The sequence below is a fragment of the Squalius cephalus genome (assembly GCF_949319135.1).
Source record: "Squalius cephalus genome assembly, chromosome: 12".
NCBI lineage: Eukaryota > Metazoa > Chordata > Actinopteri > Cypriniformes > Leuciscidae > Squalius > Squalius cephalus.
The window spans coordinates 37,310,555-37,321,321 of record NC_137133.1 but is presented as its reverse complement, the minus strand read 5'-3'; the positions used below and the strand labels follow the sequence as shown (position 1 = coordinate 37,321,321).

At 36.9% G+C, this 10,767-nt stretch overlaps 2 protein-coding genes across 7 annotated transcripts in view; one reads left to right on the top strand and one right to left on the bottom strand.

Moving 5' to 3' along the window:
• The window catches only part of tbc1d7 (TBC1 domain family, member 7), a 12,334-nt gene extending 7,850 nt beyond the window's left edge, over nt 1–4,484 (top strand). The window contains exons 7-8 of the mRNA XM_079888080.1: nt 1,827–1,956; nt 3,486–4,484. Coding sequence (XP_079744206.1) covers nt 1,827–1,956; nt 3,486–3,572 — 217 coding nt within the window. The 3' untranslated portion in view covers nt 3,573–4,484. The remainder of the gene's footprint in view (nt 1–1,826; nt 1,957–3,485) is intronic.
• A 101-nt stretch (nt 4,485–4,585) lies between these two features.
• Nucleotides 4,586–10,767, bottom strand: part of phactr1 (phosphatase and actin regulator 1) — a gene marked incomplete at its 3' end in the record, with an annotated part of 57,401 nt that continues 51,219 nt past the window's right edge. For all 6 annotated transcript variants that reach the window (XM_079888078.1, XM_079888077.1, XM_079888073.1 and 3 more), the window contains exon 13: nt 4,586–7,109. In XM_079888078.1, coding sequence (XP_079744204.1) covers nt 7,094–7,109 — 16 coding nt within the window. The remainder of the gene's footprint in view (nt 7,110–10,767) is intronic.

Below are 10,767 nucleotides of genomic sequence, written 5' to 3'. Positions count from 1 at the left end.
AACACTATTAACACTGCTAACGCTCTACTAATACTCTACAAATACTCTACTAACACTCTACTACTACTCTACTAACACTCTACTATTACTCTACTAACACTACTACTACTCTACTCACAATCTACTCACTCTACTGACACTATACTAACTCTACTAACACTACTAATACTCTACTAACACTCTAATGAGAGTTAGTAGACATGCAGGTGTAACGTTACTTATAGTCAACAGAATGTGTTAAAGGGACCATCAAAATAAAGTGAAACAATTTTTTTTTTTTTGACTAATGACAACAGTTATTGTTATTACTTTATTAGTTTTAAATAATTTTTATGTTGATTTAAGTGTTCAATAACCATGCAGAACATACAGTATTTTTTATTGATTTTTACTATTTGACACTATAATAAGTAGTAATAGTAATTTTAAAGGGGGGGTGAAATGCTCATTTTCACTCAATCTCCTGTTAATCTTGAGTACCTATAGAGTAGTATTGCATCGTTCATATCTCCAAAAAGTCTTTAGTTTTATTATATTTATAAGTGAAAGATAGACCGTACCGAGTCTTTCCGGAAAAAACCGAGCGGCTGGGGGCGGGCCGTGTGGGCGATGTGTTAAAGCTGTGCTAACGCGCCGAGCTAGTAATGTTAACAACACACAGAGACATTTGTTCAACAGTTTTACTCACCGCCCGGTTCCAACGCACGACTGCGGACCTTTATCATTGTGACTGCTCGATCCTTAAGCATTAGACGATCTGCAAATCCGTGATCTGGGCTTTGTTTATAAAACAATCATCGTCGAAATGCAGGGAAACAGTCTTGCTCAACTCGTTTTTGCCCCGGAAAAACAAACTCCATCCACTATTCCCTTAACGCTGGGTTCTTTGGGAATCTGTGCAGGTTTGTCTTGCCCTGGCAACCAAAAACACACTTCTTTGGTGACACTGACTTCCCTAAAGCTGAGCAGAGCGCTTAGATGAGGTACTGCTTTCACTCTCTTGCTCTGTTCTACGAGTGCGCGCGCGCCCGCGATCTTACCGGAGAAGTGCCCTTAGGACCCGTATAAGGAAATTCCGCTACATCTGACGTCACACATGCCCATACTCAAAAAAAACTTTCCGAAACTTGTGACAAACCGGAAGGACAATTTTTGGCACAGAAATACTCCTTCAAACGTACAATTAAATTTTTGAAACTTTGTCCATGTTTAGCATGGGAATCCAACTCTTTAACAGTGTAAAAAACTCAGTATGCATGAAATAGCATTTCACCCCCCCTTTAAAGTTGTTGTAAGTGTTCAAGAACCATGCAGAAAAGATTTATTTTTTTTTCTGATATTTTGACTGTAATAATAACAACATTTATTATTATTACTATTATACTTTATAATTTTTGTAATTTTTTTTTATGTTGGTTTAAGTGTTCAATAACCATGCAGAACATACAGTATTGATATTAATATTTCCTTTTTGACTATAATAAATAATAATATTTATTATAATAATAAAAAGGTTTAATAATGTTTAAAAAAAATTGTGTTCAATAACCATGCAGAACAGTTTGGGATTTTTTTTCTATTATTTTTGACAAATAAAAACAGTTATTAACATTTTCATTATTGATTTTTTTTAATGCATTTTTAATTGTAGTTCACTGACTTCTGTCAGTCAACCATACTGTCACATGACCTCATTATGTTGCATGAGTAGTCCAGTTGTCATCTCTTATATGAATAATTGTTGTTCTACACTATTCAGAACACAGTTTCTGGTTTGTTGTGATTGGCTGATTGGTTGACTGTGCTGTGGTGTGATTGGCCGGCAGGGTGTGGGATAAGGTGATCAGCGGCTCCTGTAAGATTCTGGTGTTTGTTGCCGTGGAGATTCTGCTCAGTTATAAGATCCTGCTGATGGGAATCAGTCACCCGGATGGAGTCTACAACTTCCTGTCTAACGTAAGCACTTCCTTAATTCAGTTACATATGTGCAAACGTTTATTATTTTAAAGGAATGTTCTGGGGTCAGTGCATGTTAATCTGTGACATAACAACAGTTTTTTGTTTCCTCTTTTAAATCCTCCAGTGCTCTCGTCCCATAGACTGCACAGTTATTATAGACAACTAAAACTGGAATATAAAATAAAAAATGTTGTTACTTGAAATAAAATAAACTTTCAGGAAGCTGAAATTAAATATTGAAAAACGTTTTCAGCTACAGCAATATTTCTCACTCAAAATAACTTAAACTGAAATATATATTTTTTTGATTTTCTTTCATTTTACAATATTTAAATATTTCTAAACATGATAAAAACACAACAAAATTGATAAAACTTTAACTAAAATTAACAAAAAATACTGAAATTAAAATTTATAATAAAAAAAAAAAATTCTATTCTTTTTTTAAATTAAATATTTTAAAATGCATGATAAAAACACAACAAAATTACTAAAACTTTAACTAAAATTAACACAAGAAAAGAAATATATATTTAAAAAAAATCTAAATATTAATAAAAACTACAATAGTATCTCAATACTAAAATAACACTATGTCCATTACAAGGAATTATTTTATAATTTGATTTTTTATTATTATATGAACTACTGTTTTTCTAATTGAGGAACAAGGAATTATTTTACTTTCCTCATTATAATAAATAACACTATGCCACAAATGATGTTTATAGACCTCACATTGAACCCAGAAAATCACTTTTCTGTACTTGACTTTTTTGTCTGATGTTTATATACACCTGCATTTAAAATACTCTAAGCATGACACTAAAATGTTACTAAAATTAACAAAAAATACTGAAATAAAAATGTATAATTTTCTTTTTAAATAATTAGATATTTTAAAATACATGACAAAAACACTAACTAAAATTAACAAAAAATACTGAAATAAAAATGTATAATTTGTTTTTATTTATAATTAAATATTTTAAAATGCATGACAAAAACTAAAATTAACACAAAAAAAACTGAAAAAAAATGTAGATTTTTTATTTATTTAGAATTAAATATTTTAAAATGCATAAGCATGACAAAACAACATTTCTAAAACTTTAACTAAAATTAACAAAAAATACTGAAATAAAAATGTATAATTTGTTTTTATTTATAATTAAATATTTTAAAATGCATGACAAAAACTCTAACTAAAATTAACACAAAAAATATTGAAAAAAAAAATGTAGAATTTTTATTTATTTAGAATTAAATATTTTAAAATGCTAAGCATGACAAAATAACATTTCTAAAACTTGAACATTTCTAAAATTAACAAAAAATACTGAAATAAAAATGTATAATTTTTAAAAAATAATTAAATATTATTATTTATTTTTTTTCCTCACTATATTAAATAACACTGTGCCACAGATTATGTTTATTGACGTTATGTTGAACCCAGAAATGGACCTCTCTGTCCTCTCCTGTACGTGTGTGTAAAGATCATCTCACACACTCTCTCTCTACAGCTGCCACAGGAGAACACAGACGCCATCGTCACCAAAGCCATCGATCTGTGGCACAAACACTGCGGGACGCCCATGCACGCGGTGTAAGACGACAGGAACTCAAGCACACGTGTGTGTGTCGTTCATCTTTTATTAGGTTCCTTTACATCAGAATCTGCACACATCATTCAGGAGTGACAGTACGTTACACCACATGCTCGCTCGCTCTCTAGAGAGAGAAACAGAAAACATGTGTGTGTGTGTGTGTGTGTGAGGTCACAGAAATCAACTGATTATTCCAAACCGTCTTTTCCTGGAACACAAGATTTTTCTGATCTGGAAAAGTGCTTAAAATTCTCAAAAAGTCCCTTTAAATGATCCACAGAAAAAGAAAACGGATGAGTGTGAATAAATAAAGACAGAAATATAAATAATTCTTTTTTTTTTTTTTTGATGATTTTTTTCATTTAATGCCCTGCCAATGTGTTCAGTATCAAAGTCAGTTAAAAATGTTTATAAATAATAGATTAACATAAAAATGTACAATAGTAGCATTTACAGTACGCTCTCGTGTTTTGTTAACATTAGCTAATGTGCTAATAACTAACAGTGAGAAATATATTTATTACAACCTTTCAAGTCAGTTAAAAAAAAATACATTTGTTCATGTTAGTTCACAGTGCATTAATTAATGTTTACAAATACATTTCATTTTTAAAAATGTAACAAATTACAATAAGGTCCCGTTTGTTACTATTAATTGATGTATTAACTAACAATGAGCAATACATTCACTAGAGTATTTATTAATTTGGTAAACATTAGTTTCTTATCCATTACATAATATTAACAGATACAACTTTTGATTTCAATAACGTATTAGTAAATGTTGAAATATTAATAAATGCTTTAAAAGTATTATTCATTGTCAGTTCATGTGAACAAGTGAAACCTTATTGTAAAATGTGGAAGTAAATGTTGAAATGAACATTAACACTAATAAAACCTAATGAAACCTTATTGTAAAGTGTTACTGTTACAATTATTGTGTTCATTGTTACTAAAATACAAAATGCAACGCTGATTATTGTGAGTTTCTTGAATGTTTTGGTTTTTATTTTGGCAACAGGGACGCCCTGTAGAGTTTAAAGGGTGCGCCCTACACTCGATCACATGACCAACTGGATCACATGACCGAACGCCGTTGAGCGCATATCGAGACAAAAGAGAAAAGAAAAAAAAGCCATAAATATACAGTCAGACAATCACATTATTGCTGTCCTGTTGCTCAGCACGAGCCTGTCGGGAACGTCTCCGCTGTGATTGGTCAGTATTATGGGCGTGACAAGTCTGCTTTAATGCTATTGGTTAAAGAGGACCTATTATGCTTTTTGTCCATGTTCCTCTTTCTTTAGTGTGTGTAGTGTTGCTCTATATGAGAGTCTGTGTTTCTGAACTCCTGAAACGCCTCCACTGTAGTCTTGAGTTTCTCCCGGGAACGAACACATCACAATATTCCTCATTATAATAATTCATGCGCAGAATAAAGGGGCGGGGCCGGGGTGAGTTAGTTAGTAGTGAGTTAAACTGGCGGTTATGGTAAGGGGCGGGACATTTCCCAAACACACTCGAAGCGCTCGACCAATCACAACACACTGATCCAGCCGACCAATCAGAGCACAGTGTGCTTTTCAGGAGGAGGGGCTTCATAGAGACAGGAACTAAACAGGGGTGAGTTTCAGGGGGGCAGGGTTTCATATTTTCTTGAAGCTTCCCCGGGCGCCGCCATTGGCTAGCGGACCCCCACCTGCTGTTAGCATCCCATTGACTCCCATTCATTTTGGCGTCATTTTACCAGCGAATAACTTCACATCTGAGGCGTTTGAAGACTCCATTTGTCCATTATTTATTTCTAAAGAACCACGAAAATGTATAAAAGGCTCCATTACCTTGTATCTTACGTTATGGCCCCGTAGAAGCAGTTTTTGTAAAAATAGGCTAACGATTGTGTCATAACCACGCGACTCTCTGTCTCACAGTAGAGAGATTACCGTATGGACAGGAGGAGAAGCTCGCGGGCGATCGGGGGGACGTGGAGGCAAAATGACAGAATAATTAATCAGAATACTTAGCAAAAGTTGCTCCTGCTCCAGCTCATGGACAGCTCCTACTCACACTCTCCGTCTCTGCGAGATTCTGAAGGGATTGTTTCAGATTTCTCTCGGCACAGCTACTAGAAGACAGACGGGTTGCTCACGTCACATCTACGTCGTCAAGCTCAGTTTGAGTCTGCGCAGTCGCTCAGCCATCAGGAAGCGAGTGCTTCTAACTGACTTCACTTGTCTCCGTTGAAACATATGAGGTCGCTGTGTCCAGTTTATATACTGTCTATGGTGAGTTTCCCGAACAACGCCGTAACTTGTGCTTCACTGCGATGCATCGTTGAAGAAATCAACTAGTCATGTCACGACTGTTTCCAGAAACCGTATTGTCGCAGATTGGTCATTTAAACACGCTGGTTAATGACGTCACGCAGGTGTTGGAGTGATAACTACTGTTAATGAGTCTGTTTGAGATCAAACTAACACTAGATGTTTTGCTATAAACTACAGACATGCATCTGAGGACTATTTCTCATTTTTCTCAGTTATTTTGCTTTATTTCCAGATTCAATCATCGACTTGTTCTTACACTAGAGCTCGTTCACACATGCGCACTCTTCAACAACGGTGCTTTAAATCTCTCGACAAACTTAAAGACGTAAATGACATTTATATGTGTTCTAAATAAAAGACGTAGATTACACTGAATGTCAGATTGCTTATTCTGCTCAAGATCAGGATTTATTGAGTCCACGTCATGAAAACTAGAGACTCTTCTTCTAACCACAGGAGACCTGTCGCTCCAGACACACAACTCTGCGATGATGTTTGCGAGTGTTCGTTAGAACTGTGTTTTTGGGAAACACCGACTCATTGAAAATAATCAACATTCAAGCAGGAAAACCTGTTCTGGTAGAGCCTAGAAACAAGACGTTGTAGAAGGGCATAATAGGTCCTCTCTTAAGACGTTTTTGTGATTCTGAAAAATGTTTCTAGTAGCATTAGCAGCGTTAGTAATGCCAAGCTCTTGGGTTTGATTCCCAAGGGAATGCATGAACTGATAAAAAATGCACTGGATAAAAGCGTCTGACAGATGCATAAATGTCCAAAATGAAAAGCGCAGGAAGCGTGGACTATGCTTTGTGTGTAATAATGTGGTCTGCGCTCAATAAAGAAGTTGGTTTCCATGTTTTTAAAAGCTAAAAGGAATCTGTGGAATCACTTCGTACATGTAGGAAATCAACTCCATCATTTCTGCGGCATTAAAAACCATCGCCTGGAGGAAAAGAAAGAGAAACTCATGGCGAAGAGCATGTGATATCATGTCAGAATATACAGAAATATCGGCACACTTCCGGTTCATCTCCACCAGCACATGGACGTGTGGCGAGAGTCCGAGGATCCGCTCGGGATCTGTCGCTCTGAACCGTGTGATTCCTGATTCCTGATAAGTGTGCCGCTGTTCAGAGTCCCATTAAAGTCTTAACGGCTCCATAAGAGAGAGTTCACTGGTCGACTGGTTCGTCACTACGGCCGATGAAACCTGTGGAGAACATCAGACTGGGTCAGAAACAACATGATACCCATCCCACAATGCAATGAGCATGACTTGATGACATCTACAGTAGTCGACAGTTCATCAAAGTTGTCCGAAGACACGAACGGGTATTGTAACAGGTAATAGGAGTGAGCAAGTAATTAACGTGTATAACGTGTATATGTAGTTCAAAGCATGTTGTGTCCATACCTTGCAAATACAGCGCATGAACATTGTCCATATTCCATATGTGACCCTGGACCACAAAACCAGTCACATGGGTCAATTTTTTTAAATTGAGATTTATACATCGCATGAAAGCTGAATAAATAATCTTTCCATTGATGTATGATTTGTTATAATAGGACAATATTTGGCCGAGATACAACTATTAAAAATATCTAGAATCTGAAAATCGAAACATTGAGAAAATCTCCTTTAAAGTTGTGCATTTATGTTGGCGATTGTGCAGCATTCACTCACAGAAATACATGTTTTATATACAGTGAGGAAAATAAGTATTTGAACACCCTGCTATTTTGCAAGTTCTCCCACTTAGAAATCACGGAGGGGTCTGAAATTGTCATCGTAGGTGCATGTCCACTGTGAGAGACATAATCTAAAAAAAAAAATCCAGAAATCACAATATATGATTTTTTAACTATTTATTTGTATGATACAGCTGCACATAAGTATTTGAACACCTGTCTATCAGCTAGAATTCTGACCCTCAAAGACCTGTTAGTCTGCCTTTAAAATGTCCACCTCCACTCCATTTATTATCCTAAATTAGATGCACCTGTTTGAGGTCGTTAGCTGCATAAAGACACCTGTCCACCCCATACAATCAGTAAGAATCCAACTACTAACATGGCCAAGACCAAAGAGCTGTCCAAAGACACTAGAGACAAAATTGTACACCTCCACAAGGCTGGAAAGGGCTACGGGGAAATTGCCAAGCAGCTTGGTGAAAAAAGGTCCACTGTTGGAGCAATCATTAGAAAATGGAAGAAGCTAAACATGACTGTCAATCTCCCTCGGACTGGGGCTCCATGCAAGATCTCACCTCGTGGGGTCTCAATGATCCTAAGAAAGGTGAGAAATCAGCCCAGAACTACACGGGAGGAGCTGGTCAATGACCTGAAAAGAGCTGGGACCACCGTTTCCAAGGTTACTGTTGGTAATACACTAAGACGTCATGGTTTGAAATCATGCATGGCACGGAAGGTTCCCCTGCTTAAACCAGCACATGTCAAGGCCCGTCTTAAGTTTGCCAATGACCATTTGGATGATCCAGAGGAGTCATGGGAGAAAGTCATGTGGTCAGATGAGACCAAAATAGAAGTTTTTGGTCATAATTCCACTAAACATGTGTGGAGGAAGAAGAATGATGAGTACCATCCCAAGAACACCATCCCTACTGTGAAGCATGGGGGTGGTAGCATCATGCTTTGGGGGTGTTTTTCTGCACATGGGACAGGGCGACTGCACTGTATTAAGGAGAGGATGACCGGGGCCATGTATTGCAAGATTTTGGGGAACAACCTCCTTCCCTCAGTTAGAGCATTGAAGATGGGTCGAGGCTGGGTCTTCCAACATGACAATGACCCGAAGCACACAGCCAGGATAACCAAGGAGTGGCTCTGTAAGAAGCATATCAAGGTTCTGGCGTGGCCTAGCCAGTCTCCAGACCTAAACCCAATAGAGAATCTTTGGAGGGAGCTCAAACTCCGTGTTTCTCAGCGACAGCCCAGAAACCTGACTGATCTAGAGAAGATCTGTGTGGAGGAGTGGGCCAAAATCCCTCCTGCAGTGTGTGCAAACCTGGTGAAAAACTACAGGAAACGTTTGACCTCTGTAATTGCAAACAAAGGCTACTGTACCAAATATTAACATTGATTTTCTCAGGTGTTCAAATACTTATTTGCAGCTGTATCATACAAATAAATATTTAAAAAATCATATATTGTGATTTCTGGATTTTTTTTTTTAGATTATGTCTCTCACAGTGGACATGCACCTACGATGACAATTTCAGACCCCTCCATGATTTCCAAGTGGGAGAACTTGCAAAATAGCAGGGTGTTCAAATACTTATTTTCCTCACTGTATTTACAGTAGGAAATTTACTAAATATCTTCATGGAACATGATCTTTACTTAATATCCTAATGATTTTTGGCATAAAAGAAAAATTGATAATTTTGACCTGTACAGTGTATTGTTGGCTATTGCCACAGATATACCCGTGCGACTCGTGACTGGTTTTGTGGTTTAATATGTCCTTGAACATCACTCTTCATCAGTGAAGCATGGTTAAGCACCATTAAGCTCAATCCAACACATTACAGCATGTCAGCACAGTATTCCACTAATACATGGCTTAACACGGTCAGAACACGGTGTGCTTCTCCAGTACTAACACACCTGTTGTCTAATTACCCATGTGCTCCTGATATACCAATGTCAGAGCGCCCCCTAATGGACAAAAATTGCATTAAAATGGCTCTTACAGGTATCGTTCAAAATTCATGTATAACTTTGATGAAAGGTTTTGATCCGCTTCAAATGTTGACTAGTGTTTTAAACCGGAAAACTTGCAGCTGCATTTTTAACAGCTTTTCTTTGATCATTTTTGCTCTGAGTGCCAAGAGTTAAACCATATTCACACTATGCTGTAGAACTGCATGATTTATCATTAAAAGATCACAATCTTGATTCAAACATTCATGTGATCTTACTCCTAAATGGCGATTCAGCTCTATGTCTATTAAAGCTTGAACATTCAGATCTGTGTTGTCATGTAGAAGTACTGGGGTAAAAGTTTATAGTTCTGATATAAACACTGATGTCTACAGTAGAGATCAAAATAGAGAAAAAGAAACTTGAAACCTTTTGAAAGTAACCTTTTGAAAGTAACCTTTTGAAAGTAACTTGATGCTTCAAATAAAGATTGTATCATTACAGCGTTACACCAGTAGGTGGAGACAAGAGACTGTTAAAGTCCGCGTGAACCGGAAGTTGCAAACGACTTTTCTCCAGTGTTGTGACGTATTTCCCAGTGAAACGGAATATTGAACAGAGGGGAGGGTTTTACTCTAGCGCTCCTCCTCTCCATCTCTGCTCATAACAGACTAACGGTTTGAGGGGAGTGGTTAAGCGTTTCACAACCCAAGTCCTCAAACCTACGTCATCAGGGAAGGTCCTCCAAAGCAGAGGGGAGGGGCATTTTCAGATTTTGATTAAAGATTACGAAGCCAAAAAAATTTTTTGTGTGGATTGACTTGCATGAATGAATTGTTCACCACAAAACGATCAATTTAGGCAAACAAAGTAAATATGGTCAATTTTGATTTCATGTGGACTTTAAACATGTGTTTGTCACTGAATCATTCGTTCAAGAGATTCGCTCAAAAACACTGATTCATCCAGTAATGAAATAAGTGAAGTCTTTATGAGTGAGTCATTGAATCATTCACTCAACACGATTTTTTTTTTATTTTACACATTTACTGCAGCAATTAACATTTTGTGTGTGTTTGTGTGAGTGTGTGTGAGTGTGTATGTGAGTGAGTGAGTGTGTGTGAGTGTGAGTGAGTGTGTGTGTGTGTGTGTGTGTATGAGTGTGTGTGTGTGTGTGTGTGTGTGTGTGTATGTGAGTGTGT